Source organism: Myxine glutinosa, chromosome 6 (genome assembly GCF_964187855.1).
Source record: "Myxine glutinosa chromosome 6, kmMyxGlut1.1, whole genome shotgun sequence".
Taxonomy (NCBI): domain Eukaryota; kingdom Metazoa; phylum Chordata; class Myxini; order Myxiniformes; family Myxinidae; genus Myxine; species Myxine glutinosa.
This window is the reverse complement of record NC_136266.1, coordinates 130307799-130322742: the sequence shown is the minus strand read 5'-3', so window position 1 is coordinate 130322742 and position 14944 is coordinate 130307799. Positions and strand designations below refer to the sequence as shown.

Here is a 14944-nt window from a genome sequence, read left to right as displayed (position 1 = left end):
TCCCTTTTACCTTTTTTTACCTTTATTATTATTGTTGTTTTTTTTACCTTTTTTTGTCGTTAACAGATGTCGGCAGTGTATTTATATAAATTTAAACAGAATATGATTATGTACTTGTATGTGTTTATATATGTGCGTGTGTTTAAACTGGTAAGTAAACTTTAATGCTGGCATTAATGCTGGCTGGCATGGTTTAATACTTTAACTGTAACGTAAGCTCACTTTCGTTTAACTCGAGGAAGGTGAGTAAACGTTAACGATATCTCTTCTTTTTGTAATAAGTAATTTTATTGTAATAATGTAATAAGTAACTCCACATGCGAAATTTGCATTTATGTTTATTTAAATTATACAATGGACTACAAAATGTAAATGTTTCATGATATTTGTTATATTATATCACCTTTATCTATCAATATTGTTGAAATGAAGATCAAATATCTGTATGTTGAAATGTGTTGAAAAAGTCAAAACTTTACATGGGGTGTACTTACTTTTTCACGTGACTGTATACCGTGTTGGTCTAGCATGGTTTAGGGGTTCACTTCTCTATAGCTGACTAAAATTAGCTTCGGAAGCTTGAATGGGAGAGTGTGCAGCTCAGCTGGGATTCCTGAAGTGTGGACCCAGTTTGAATGCTAAAATTTGAATCCCAGTTTGAATTTGAGTATTGTGCAATCTTGCACAAAAAATACAACTGTATGTTAAACCTTCCATTCAAATGGTTTAATAACATTGGAGTCACGATGGCAAGTCCATAATGAATGAGCAATTTTAAAGACATTGTCATCATTAGTTGAAAATTTAATGAAATGGCCATCGAGAGGGACAGCTGTGGCTGGAATTTTTGCACCTGTTGTGTGACATTGATGAACCCCCTTCTGTTATGTTGTGAAGTTTTCCACATTATGCCAAGTTTATATGCAAAAGGAAAGCAATCTATCTCAGGCATAAATGAATACCTAAATTGCAGGAAGGATACCTACGTTTTGTGGCATTAAAAAAAATCATGATTTAATATGAGAAATTTAACATTTTTTTAATGCAATGAGCCATGGAGCAGAACTTTGAAAGTATAATCTCGTTATTCGACATACCTGCTCAGGATATCTGGAAAACTACAGCTCAGAGAAGCAGGTACTGGAGGAGACACTCCAGCAGAGAGTTGCAGTAGCCCAGCAGGCCGAACGGGAGGTGGAGGAGCTGCGTGGACAGCTGGCTGAGATGCGGCAGCAGCAGCAGCTGGTCGAACGGCAGCGGCACGCCTTAACGGAGTATGCTGGACCGTCAGAGAGGGGTAAGTGGTCTTGGTTGTGAATCGTGCCTCACCGTAAACTGGGGAATTGCTTTGTTATAGAGTTACAGGCGATATGCTGCCAACGTCGAGAGCATCGTTACTGTTGTCGTTATCGCACAATGATGAATCAGTTAGGATATTTGCATGACTATTTATGGAAGTATAAAATTAGAAACACCCAGAAGGTTTGAGATGTATTGTCAGCAAATTTCCATGCTAGTAAGACTAACGGTTTTATTTATAAAACTATTGCCATTTGACATGTTCCATTTAACTTTGTGTTGTGCAATGCTTGCTTCTCTTTATTTTTCTTTTTTTCCTTCCTTTTAAAAACGTTCCGTCCCACCTGCCTCTGCTTTGCTTGTCTGAGCACATTTCTACCTTTTTCAATCTCCTACCTCCAGGCCTAGTCACTGACACAGAAGCGAAGCTTGGCTCAGGTCGGTCTGCCTCCATGCCTGCATGGTCAAAAATGTTTAAATACACCCTTTGTGCTGGGTGTGGGCTAAAAGGCATTTTGATTAACGTTGCTTGAACTGTCCGAGCATGGTGGAAAGTGATTTTTACTTTTTGGAATCGTTTTGAACAGAACGTGTGAGTGCTTCCTCGTGTACTGACGGTGAGGGGTATGGTCTTTTCCTGTTTCTCAGCAAGTGCCTTTCTTCTTTATATGATGTGAAGGTTTCATTGTGGTTTGAACTTGTTATACTGTATTCTAAAAGCATGTTGCCATTCAATTACACAAGATGCATTTTGAAATCATCGAATATAATACTATTGAAGTTGGGATGGTAAATCCCCGCAGACACAAATCTCATTGGCATGGATTTCTGTCAGTCTTGGACAAATTATTCCAAGATAAAAGGAATCTTCTTGAAGGAATAAAAATTGAAGTTTTATGTTTTATACATCTGGGACACCTAATGATTGGCTCTTTCCTCGACTTGCATCTCTTGCTACATTCCCCCTCAAAGGTATGGTATGGTTGGGGTGTGGGAAGATGGACAACCAATTTTTTTTTCTGGTTAAACAAAAGACTGAATAGAAAACAAACCAAAGCGAACATCACATGAAGGATCCCATTTAAACAAAACACCAGTGAAACAATAGATTACATCTATCGTATTAAGTTGCTGTACTTGTTTTTACACCATGTTTAATTGTAGATGATAAATTAAATTTTAGGGGTCATAATGTGCTTAAACAAATGGATACAATGAAATTTTCAGCTTTATTGTTTCAAATTATATTCCTACCGAATACTACATCAGTTGTGTTGCCTATGCTGCTTCGAGTGTTCATGCCTTGTACTAGTGTTTGGATCCATAATGCCAAATTAACTTAGCATGGACCTTATGCTCTCATAAAAAGAAGCCATCATCATATTAACGGCAGCAAGCATTATATATATATATCAAATAGCTGTATGATGAAATATGTTGAAAAGGCAAAACTTTACATGGGGTGTACTTACTTTTTCACGTGACTGTATAAATATATATACAGACTTGGCATTTAAAATGGAATATTGTTTTTTGTGGGGGTGAACTTACTTTTCAAGATGTCTTAGAACCAAAAGTTCATTGGAATTATGTTGAAATTATTCTAGATTTTGTTAATGTGACCTTTAAAAGAAACAAAAACCACATTTGACATTTCGAAACAAATAAATTGATCCTTGAAAGTGATGTAAACTGATATCAAACTCAATTCATGGACAGTACTGTGTTAAACTTCTGTACGTTTTCCAGAAGTATCTCTTTATTTTGCACATTAGCCAAATTTTTTTTAACAAAAACAAAAGTTAAATGAAGACTGGGATTACGGACAGTAAAAATACAGTTCACTACTTCGTGTAACCCCCCCGAGCATTCAGGAGAGCACGTACACGTTGAGGCATGCTGTTCACGAGATTTGCCACGGTTTGGACAGGAATCGCTTGCCATGCAGTGACAATAGCCTGCTGCAATTCACGCACAGAGGTCGGCTGCTGGTCCAAGTGGTCGATTTGATGCGTTAATTCTGCCCACAAGTTCTCTATCGGATTAATATCCGGGGACATGGCAGGCCACTCCATATGCTCTACACCACGGTCAGTAAGAAAGTGTTGGATCATGCGAGCACGATGAGGCCGTGCATTGTCATCTTGGAAGACAAAGTTTCCTCGAAAGGCTGCACGAGCAAATGGAAGCAATGTTTCTTCCAGAATGGCCCTGTACTTGAACTGGTTCAGGTTTCCATTCAGAACAACCAGGTCAGTTTTGCCCCCTGCATGAAAAGCAGCCCAAACAGTCACTCCACCACCTCCAGCTTGGACTCTTGGCACTATACAATCTTTGTTGTAGGCTTCATGCACTTGTCTGCGCACTCGGACGCGGCCATCTTGACGATAGACCAGAAATCTAGACTCGTCACTGAAGATCACGTGATTCCAGTGTCCTGGCTGCCATTGACGGTGCTCTCTGGCCCACTGCAATCGGCGCTGGCGGTGTTGTCTGGTCAGGCGTGGCTTTCTCAGGGGACACCTGGCACAATAGCCTGCTTGAACCAGTCGTTGGTTGACTAGCCTTCTGGATACAGGCACATTTGTCAGTTTCTGCCACTCAGCCCTAAGCCGATTAGCTGACTTGGTACGGCCATTGTGGACTAACTGGTGCAGCTGGCGATCATCCCTCCTTGTGGTTCTGCGGGGACGTCCTGGCCTCGGTATTGGAGTAGGGGCACCCCTCTGAGCATTTCGTTTCAGGATCTTTGACACCTCTCCTTGACTGATGCCATACTGCCGAGCAATAGCACGCTCTTTCATGCCGTAATTTCGTAAAGCCACCACTCCATGACAAACAGCATTGTCGAGTTGACGGACCATCTCCAGAGGAAGCGGCAATAACTTTTGTAGACGTGCAGCAGTTGTTTTCCACTAATACAGAACGCAACAACATTTGTATACCCGACTGTGAAGCCAATCGTCAAATGCACCTGTCCGTACATTTTGCCACGCCACCTGTGATATAATCCTGCTGTTGACTTCTTGCTGCGACAGACAATCAGTGACATGGTTCTTTTAACAAATAAATCACCAAAGTGTAAAAGAAACTCACCAGATTGATATACTGAGTTAAGAAAGTAAACCCAAGTCAAGGAAAAAAAAAAATTCCATATTAAATGCAAGTCTGTGTATATGTATATATGTATATATATATATATATATATATATATATATATATATATATATATATATATATATATATATATATATATATATATATATATATATATATATGACAACTTGCGCCTATAAAAACCAAAACAGTTTCTTTCACCCATTCTGCTCCCTGGTTTACCCCTGAACTCCGCCTGATGAAAGCTCGTGCTCGCCAACTTGAAAGACTCCGCAATAAAACAGGTCTCACAGTTCACTCCCAGGCCTACAAGGACCACATACAACACTATAAAGATGCCCTCTCCCGCGCCCGCTCCGCCTACTACTCTCAAATTATCCACTCTGGCTCCGGAAACCCAAAAGCACTCTTCTCTACAATAAACAAACTCCTCAGCCCCCTGAACACCACCACCCAGTCATTCACAATAGACAACTGCATCTCCTTCCTTTCATTCTTCCAACGCAAAATTGAAAACATCTACAACAGCTTGACCACCGCCGCACCCGCTCCCCCTCAAACCACCTGCCCCCCCTTATCCTGCCATCCCCTGTCTCAATTCTCCCCAGTCTCCCCTACTGACCTCTCTGAACTCCTCATCAGAATGAAAACTGCCACCTGCACTCTTGACCCCATCCCCTCCAGCTTTGTCAAGGCCTCTCTCCCTGCTCTCTCTCCACTTATCATTGCAACAATAAACTCCTCCCTGTCTACAGGCATCGTCCCACCATCCCTCAAAATTGCTGCTGTTACCCCCATTCTGAAAAAACCTGGACTAAACCCTGACACCCTAAATAACTTCAGACCCATCTCCAACCTACCCTTTCTGTCAAAGGTTTTGGAACGCGCTGTAGCCACTCAACTCAAACATCACCTCTCTGCCAATAACCTGTATGAAACATTCCAATCCGGATTCCGCTCCAACCACAGTACTGAAACTGCTCTCCTCAAAATCACCAACGACCCTCTCCTCTCCTCTGACGCTGGCAACCTCAACATTCTCATCCTCCTCGACCTCAGCGCCGTCTTTGACACCATCGATCACACCATCCTCCTCACCCGACTTGAAACCACCTTTAACATTACCGGCACTGCCTTCCCTTCTCTTGGATTAAATCATACCTCTCTGACAGACGTCAGTTCATCTCCATCAATAACTGCAAATCCCCCACTGCTCCCCTCCCCCAAGGTGTCCCCCAAGGTTCAGTTCTTGGCCCCCTCCTCTTCATCCTTTACCTGTCCCCCCTCGGTCACTTAATCCGCCGTCATGGTCTCCAATTCCACTGCTTCGCCGATGACATCCAGCTTTTCATCTCCACCAAGTCCATCTCCACCGCCACCCACTCTATCCTGACAAACTGCATCACTGAAATAAAATCCTGGCTTCAAATCAACTTCCTCAAACTTAACTGTGATAAATCTGAAATAATCATCATTGGCCCAAAAACGCTCACCAAGTCCACCCATAACTTTGCCCTCAACATCGACGGTTTCCCAGTATCCACCTCCCCTCACATCCGGAATCTTGGCATCATCTTTGACCAAACCCTCTCCTTCGACAAATACACTAAACAGATCACAAAGACAGCCTTCTTTCACCTGAAAAACATCGCCCGTCTCCGTCCATCCCTCTCCTCCGTGGCTGCAGAAACCCTCATCCACGCCTTCATCACTTCCCGTCTGGACTACTGCAATAGCCTCCTTTATGGTTCACCCTCAACAATCACCAATAAACTCCAATACATTCAGAACTCCGCTGCCCGTCTACTCACCCATTCCCGGACCCGTGACCACATCACCCCCGTCCTTTACAAGCTTCACTGGCTCCCCATCTCCCAGAGAATCCAGTACAAAATCCTCCTCTTGACCTACAAAGCCCTCCATAACCTGGCCCCATCCTACCTGGCTGACCTCCTCTCCAGACACACTCCCACCCGCAACCTCCGCTCTGCTGGTACCAACCTCCTGACCCCCCCCCCCATCCGGACCAAATTTAGATCCTGGGGGGACAGGGCCTTCTCCATCGCTGCTCCCACCCTCTGGAACTCGCTACCTCACACCATCAGAGACTCCTCCTCACTCACCACATTCAAAACATCACTCAAGACCCACCTGTTCAACACTGCATTCAACATTTAACCCACAGCATCTAACCCCTGACTATCTCCTCTCTTTCTCCCTCCTTTGTGCTTTGAATATTTCCCTATTGATTCTTCTTTTTTGCAATTGTCTTTATGTTTTGCTATGCATTATGTTTTGCACTCTGTCAAAGCGTCTTTGGGCTTCCTGAAAAGCGCTATATAAAATAAATGCATTATTATTATTATTATTATTATATATATATATATATATATATATATATACATGTATATATGTATGTATGTATGTATGTATATATATGTATGTATATATATGTATGTATATATATATGTATGTATGTATATATATATATATATATATATATATATATATATATATATATATATATATATATATATATATATATATATATATATATATATCACTATATATATACAGTGAAACCTTGACTTACGAGTTTAATTCGTTCTGTGACCGAGCTCGTAACTCAATTTGCTCGTTTCTCAAATTAAATTTCCCCATTAAAATGCATTGAAATGCTATTAATCCGTTCCAGCCCCCAAAAAACCACACCAATTTTTTTTGTTCCGTGTTTTTAAATAAGAAAAATGTACTTTATAAATAACAAATAATGTATAAACAAGCACGACCTCGTATATACTGTACATAATAAGCGGCGTTACGCATGCTGCTTGTAAAGCGGACAACGTGGTAATTTGTAAGAGTCTTTATTCAAGAGCTCACTGTAACATATATATATGGGATATATATATGTAAAGTGCACTCACTGTAAAGTGCACGCCCGGTGTATATCCTGAGGCCACGCCTACCCCTTGGCGTGGACCCCGCCCACTTGGTGCGCGGAATGATGTCACCACGCCAGTGAGCTTCCGTGTCCGCCACAATGTAAAGAAATAAACTGGTTTTATTAAGTGTATTTACCTTGAAGATCAGACGAAGATGCTGGCGGAGGTGGAGGAGATGACTTTTGCCTTTTTCGCCACACTTTCCTCGCTTTCACTTGCAGGGCGTTTCAATAAAAACCTGTCCAACGAGGTTTGTTTCTTCCTCCCTTTCAAAATGTTTCAATCGTACTGCTACGATCGTACTGCCTCGCCAAGTCGACAACACGCACACCTCGCTCATGTTTTTCGACGATTGCGTGTTTTATATCCAAGCACATCATCCTCTTCTTCTTCTCAATACTGCCCTTGGCACTCAATTTCTTAGGACCCATGGTTAAAACTAAGAAATTTTCCAAAATAACCAACATGCGAAAACAAAGCAGCAGCGATATACGGCAGAGATGCTTGCACGGCAAGATAACCACGTGACCGGAACGCTCGTTGGGCCACCTACTGGCGGGTGGCGTAAGCTCGTAACTCAGATCTCGGCTCGCATCTCAAAGCAAAAAACCGCCCGAGCGACGGCTCGTATCTCGGAAAACTCGTAAGTTGGTGCACTCGTAAGTCGGTGCACTCGTAAGTCAAGGTTTCACTGTATATATATATATATATATATATATATATATATATATATATATATATATATATATATATATATATATATATATATATATATATATATATATATAATGGTATCTGTAATCTGGTTCTCCAACCTAATGAGCGGACAACATGACATCATCGCCATGCACGTCCGCCTTGCCTGCAAAGTTCCAGAGGAACCATCTAGCAGTGCGTCATTACGGATTATAAATACAGATACTGTCACAAGTGCATGCAAAACTCACAGTTACCGACCTGGTTTCGCCCTTGTTGGGGCTTCATCAGGGCAACGCAGTGAGGCTTTCCATACACTTGTAACTCTGTGACCCTTTCGGTTTTTATATCAGTCACTATGCGACCTTCATATCATCAGTGGAGAACCGCCAGCAAGGTGTCCCATACAGCTGCTGCTGCACCTTGCTGGGAGCGATAAGCATCGCCTGCCACGCGGTAACGTTATCTCTGGTATCCACTCATCATATGGAGTCGACCTGGTTGCGGTTGGGAGTTACTAATAATGGTATCTGTAATCTGGTTCTCCAACCACAATCTTCCCCATATCTCCCCTCTATACCAAATTCGTCATCAATCCCAATTTCTCATTAATCCCTTTATACCAAATTCGTCATCAATCCCAATTTCTCATTAATCCCTTTATTCCGAATTTACCATCAATCCCTCATAAGGAGGAAGAGATGGAACAATGAGCACAATGTCACCCCCACGTCATGATGCGACACCGCTGGTTGCTCGTCACTCCTCACTCGCCTCTCCAATCGCTCCTCACTCGCCTCTCCAATCGGCTTTCCCCGTCTCGTTTCTCTCGTTTTTCTCCCGTATCGTTCTTTTTCTTGCTCCAAATCGGCCCGTCTTGCCCGTCGGCCCGTCGGAATCGGAAATCGGCCCGTCTTGCTTTCGTGCTTGCGCATATATATATATATATATATATATATATATATATATATATATATATATATATATATATATATATATATATATATATATAAAGCAGTAAAGCTTGTTTGTTTGTCCTCTTATAACTCGAGAACTACTCATCGCAGAGAAAAACCAAAGGCATATTCGGAATCAGTACGTCTCAGAGCAACTACAGCACACCTTAAATTTAAAAAAACTTCGGGTTTTAGTATTAGCGCAGAAGCGCTAGCAGAAGAGGGAGGGAATCGAAGGAAGGGAGGGAGCGCAGCGCTCCCTCTAGCGCTTCGCAGCGCCAGCGCTTCTGTTAGCGTAATGGTGCACAGGCGGTTCTCACTCTTGCGCATGCGCAAATGCGCTGTTCCGATGCTTCATGTTCCTGCAAAGACTTTGGCCCATGCGCAAATGACGACACATGGGCCACAGTATGTTCGTTTAATACGTACGCGCTTTGATGGGCGGGGCGTATGGCGTTCATGAAATGGTCGAATGCGGAAGTGCTTGAAGCCGTTGCGAGCGACTCGCACGATCTCTTGTCATGGTCCACAAGATTATCACAGAGACGTGCAGCTTCCAGCATTACGAGATATGATCGAGACCTAACTTTTGAGACCAGTCCCAGCCTTCTAGGCCCCGTGGTTGGTTCAGACGACCCCGACAAAGGACGTGTTGGATTTTATCGCGAGCCGAATCGAGCGCCGACGTGCCGGCGAACAAAACCAGTCATATCTTTTTAACGCGTGGTTCGATTTTTACAAAATAAACTTTTTCTTGAAGGGCTGAACCGTGCGCTCACAACAATACCGTGAGACCCTGGGAGAGCCGTTTTGCGCCGGCAAAGGCGCTTTGTTTTCCGTGATGACCATGTCGTGTTGCATAGATTACCATAAATTATAATATACTAGCGGGGTCACCCGTGGGAATCCCACGGGCATGGATGTGTGTGACATTTCGACATTGAGTTAGATGCTGCACATTCATTTTTACAAAATGGTTACTGGCAAGTCATCAGATCCAGAAATGGTGTGATGAACACAATTTATTTATTTCACATATAAATATGTGACCCCTCACTCCTCTCCACCTGACACTCTCCTGTCTCCACCTGACACTCTCCTCTCTCCACCTAGCACTCCTCTCCTCTCCAATCCCTCACCTCTCCAATCCCTCACACTCCTCTCCTCTCCAATCCCTCACACGCCTCTCCAATCGCGCCTCACACTCCTCTCCAATCGTGCCTCACACTGCTCTCCAATCGCGCCTCACACTCCTCTCCAATCGCGCCTCACACTCCTCTCCAATCGTGCCTCACACTCCTCTCCAATCGTGCCTCACACTCCCCTCCAATCACTCCTCTCCATCCGTTCCTCACACTCCTCTCCAATCGCGCCTCACACTCCTCTCCAATCGCGCCTCACACTCCTCTCCAATCGCACCTCACACTCCTCTCCAATCGCGCCTCACACTCCTCTCCAATCGCGCCTCACAGTCCTCTCCAATCGCACCTCACACTCCTCTCCAATCGTCCCTCACACACCTCTCCAATCGCGCCTCACACTCCTCTCCAATCGCGTCTCACACTCCTCTCCAATCGTGCCTCACACTCCTCTCCAATCGCGCCTCACACTCCTCTCCAATCGCTCCTCACTCGCCTCTCCAATCGGCTTTCCCCGTCTCGTTTCTCTCGTTTTTCTCCCGTCTCGTTCTTTTTCTTGCTCCAAATCGGCCCGTCGGCCCGTCGGAATCGGAAATCGGCCCGTCTTGCTTTCGTGCTTGCGCGTAAATAAATTGTGTTCATTACACCATTTCTGGATCTGATGACTTGCCAGTAACCATTTTGTAAAAATGAATGTGCAGCATCTAACTCAATATGTCGAAATGTCACACACGTCCATGCTCGTGGGATTCCCACGGGTGACCCCGCAAGTTTGCATTGACGTTCGTCGATGGACTCGTTCGCCCGTCTCATTCATTTTCTTGCTACATCCTGTTCAAGTCTGCGTTCTTCATCGAGCGTCTCATTCATTTTGGAAATAGAAGTTTCCACGCAGCGCATGAATTGTCACGATCCTCAAGAGGAATTTGTCTCGTAATCATCAAATGATAAATGGCAAGTAAATTATATTGTGGAAAATTAAAGATTTCAAATAAACCTATTTAAAGTGTATGCGCACATAACTAATTTTAAAAAACGAAGAAATATCTCTCGGTAATTTCCTGAAACATATTTTACTTCCGGCTAATAATGTTGAATGAAATAAAAACGAAGAAATATATGTCGGCATCATTGTTGACGTTTTTGTGACGACTGTCATCAAACGAAAAAGTAATATATCTTAACGGAAAAGCAAAAGCGAATTTTAAATATATATCGACACGTTGCCGTCGGTGTCATGTTGGGCGGTGTATGATACACCATGACGCGATTTTTAATAATATATCTCTGCATTTTCCCGCGTGTGTGGAATGTTCTTAATTATTGCTGACACCGAGTCCAAAACCATCGATAAAAATGAAATCATATGGTGAGTTAGATTGGAGATAAAGGCGTGAGAGAGACTCAATGGCCTTGAAGTTACAGGCCTTTGAGAATTCATTTCGTTCTATAAACGGCAACTTTCATCGGATTTTCTTCCCGTTTTTTTTCAACCGAGTCGAAAACTATGTTAGCGACTGAAAAATGAAATGATATATCGAATTTTTAATATGTATCGACACGTTGCCGTCGGTGTCATGTTGGGCGGTGTATAATACACCATGACGCGATTTTTAATAATATATCTCTGCATTTTCCCGCGTGTGTGGAATGTTCTCAATTATTGCTGACACCGAGTCTAAAACCATCGATAAAAATGAAATCATATGGTGAGTTAGATTGGAGATAAAAGCGTGAGAGAGACTCAATGGCCTTGAAGTTACAGGCGTTTGAGAATTCATTTCGTTCTCTAAACGGCAACTTTCATTGGATTTTCTTCCCGTTTTTTTTCAACCGAGTCTAAAACTATGTTAGAGACTGTGAAAAATGAAATGATATATCGAATTTGATTTGAAATAAAACTGGGAGAGAGAGCAAGACACCATGGGCCTACAAAACAGGCCTCAAAGCTATGCGAGGTAATAAAATGGTGGATATTTGTTTATAATTATATGAAGCCACTCCCAGAATGGGTGGAGCTATGGGTGGAGCGACTCTGCAAACTGAGTAAGCCACACCCCGGACAGATGCCCAACAGACAGACAGACAGACAGACAGAATCATCTACGGCTATTATAATATAGATTACCGGCGGCGCGTTCCGTGACGTCACGGCTCACTTAATTGCAATTATCTCTGGGATTCCTTGGCCGAATCGTACCAACTTCTATATATATAAAGCAGTAAAGTATGTTTGTTTGTCTTCTTATAACTCGAGAACTACTCATCGCAGAGAAAAACCAAAGGCATATTTGGAATCAGTACGTCTCAGAGCAACTACAGCACACCTTAAATTTAAAAAACTTTGGGTTTTAAAATTAGTGTATTAGCACAGAAACGCTAGCAGAAGAGGGAGGGAATCGAAGGGAGGGAGCGCAGCGCTCCCTCTAGCGCTTCGCAGCGCCAGCGCTTCTGTTAGCGTAATTAGCGTATTTCGGAACGTTAATTTTTCAACTTCATTATTCGGAATCAGTACGTCCCAGAGAAACTTCGTAATGTTAATTTTTCAACTTCATCCGATTGACATGGGACCAACGGCATGTGACAGAGAGTGAAACATACATGCTGCATTTATTTGACGACAATGAGTTCCGACTTCCGGGTTCGTGCCGCCAACCCTGTTAGGCGCCTCTTGCGGCACACAGGGAATTACCAGTGAACTGGTACTCAATTTGCCGACCTCGGTAAGATGACAGGCTGAGTCAACCCCCCTGGTGTTAAGGGGGAGGAGGAGGGGAGGGGGAAGAGGAGGGGAGGGGAATGGGGGGGACACACACACACATATATATATATATAATTCATCCGTCCATATATATATATATATATATAATCGGGAGATTAAATCAGACGCGGACGTAGCTTCAGGACGGTCGATCTTTAATTCTCGACAAGCTTTCGATCCACAAAGGTTCTTCTTCTTCGTCGTCCCGAAGTTCAGCGGAAGTTATATATATATATACAATCACGTGAAAAAGTAAGTACACCCCATGTAAAGTTTTGACTTTTTCAACATATTTCAACATACAGCTATTTGATCTTCATTTCAACAATATTGATAGATAAAGGTGATATAATATAACAAATATCATGAAACATTTACATTTTGTAGTCCATTGTATAATTTAAATAAACATATATGCAAATTTCGCATGTGGAAAAAGTAAGTACACCCCTACATTTATCACTACTTCAAAGAAATAAAATTAGAATCAGGTGCACCAGCTCAGGTGCAAATGATTAGAACATCGTTAGAGAGGATCATGGAGGAACCTGTCTTATTTAAACCTCAGACATTTTGTTTGGTTTGCTCTTTGTTGTTGAAGTGTGCGGCGTCACCATGCCTCGATCAAAAGAGTTCTCTGAGGCCTTCAGAAAGAAGGTTATAGATGCTTACGAGTCTGGGAAGGGATTTAACAAGATCTCCAAACAATTTGAAATCAATCATTCGACTGTCCGGAAGATCATCTTCAAGTGGAGAAGATGCCAAACAACTGCCAACTTGTTCAGGCCAGGCCGCCCCAGCAAGTTCAGCCCGAGAGCAGACCGCAAGATGCTGAAAGAAGTCTGTAAGAACCCCAGAATGTCATCACGGGACCTACAGGTAGCTCTTACCACTGTTGATGTCAAAGTGCACGAGTCTACAATTAGAAAGAGGCTGCACAAATTTGATCTAAATGGGAGGTGTGCCAGGAGGAAACCTTTGCTGTCCAGAAAGAACATCAAGGCAAGATTAAAGTTTGCCAATGAACACCTAGGCAAAGACCAGCACTTCTGGAACAATGTGCTCTGGACAGATGAGTCCAAGGTAGAGCTATTTGGCCACAGTACCAGAAGACATGTTTGGCAAAAACCAAAGACAGCATTTGACCACAGGAACCTGATACCAACTGTAAAGCATGGTGGTGCAAATATTATGGTTTGGGGCAGCTTTGCTGCATCAGCGCCTGGGCAGCTCACCATCATAAATCCACTATGAATTCTTCATTGTACCAGAGGGTGCTTGAGGATAATGTGAGGCCATCTGTCGGAAAGTTGAAGCTCAACCGAAGGTGGACCTTGCAACATGACAATGAACCTAAACATACCAGTAAATCCACCAAGGAATGGCTGAAAAGAAAGAAATGGAGGGTTCTGGAATGGCCAAGTTAAAGCCCGGATCTAAATCACATCGAGATGTTGTGGGGGGATTTGAAACGAGCTGTGCATGCAAGAAATCCCTCAAACATCGCACAGCTGAAAGAATTCTGCATGGAGGAGTGGGCAAAAATTTCTCCCAGTCGATGTCAGAGACTGGTAGACAGTTATCAGAAACACCTACTTGAGGTTGTTTCTGTCAAAGGGAGCAATACGACCTATTAGAGCCAAGGGTGTACTTACTTTTTCCACATGCGAAATTTGCATTTATGTTTATTTAAATAATACAATGGACTACAAAATGTAAATGTTTCATGATATTTGTTATATTATATCACCTTTATCTATCAATATTGTTGAAATGAAGATCAAATAGCTGTAGAAATATGTTGAAAAAGTCAAAATTTTACATGGGGTGTACTTACTTTTTCACGTGACTGTATAATATTATATACTAGCAGAAGTACCCGGCATTGCCGGGCGGGGGAGGGCAGGGGAGAGGAGGGGAACGGGGGGGAGTGGAGGGGAGGAGAACGGGGGGGGAGGGGAGAATAGTGGGAGGGGGAGAGGGGAGAAGAGGGGGGGATGGGGACGGTGAGGGATGGGAGGGGGGGAGGGG

The 14944-nt window shown here is 43.0% G+C and overlaps 1 protein-coding gene across 2 annotated transcripts in view; it reads left to right on the top strand.

Annotated features, from left to right (window-relative positions):
- Positions 1-14944, top strand: part of AKAP9 (A-kinase anchoring protein 9) — a 203495-nt gene that overhangs the window by 161875 nt on the left and 26676 nt on the right. The window contains exons 24-25 of one of the 2 annotated variants that reach the window (XM_078780536.1): positions 1106-1297; positions 1702-1737. In XM_078780536.1, the coding sequence (XP_078636662.1) occupies positions 1106-1297; positions 1702-1737 (228 nt within the window). The remainder of the gene's footprint in view (positions 1-1105; positions 1298-1701; positions 1738-14944) is intronic. The other variant, XM_078780537.1, reaches the window with a different exon arrangement.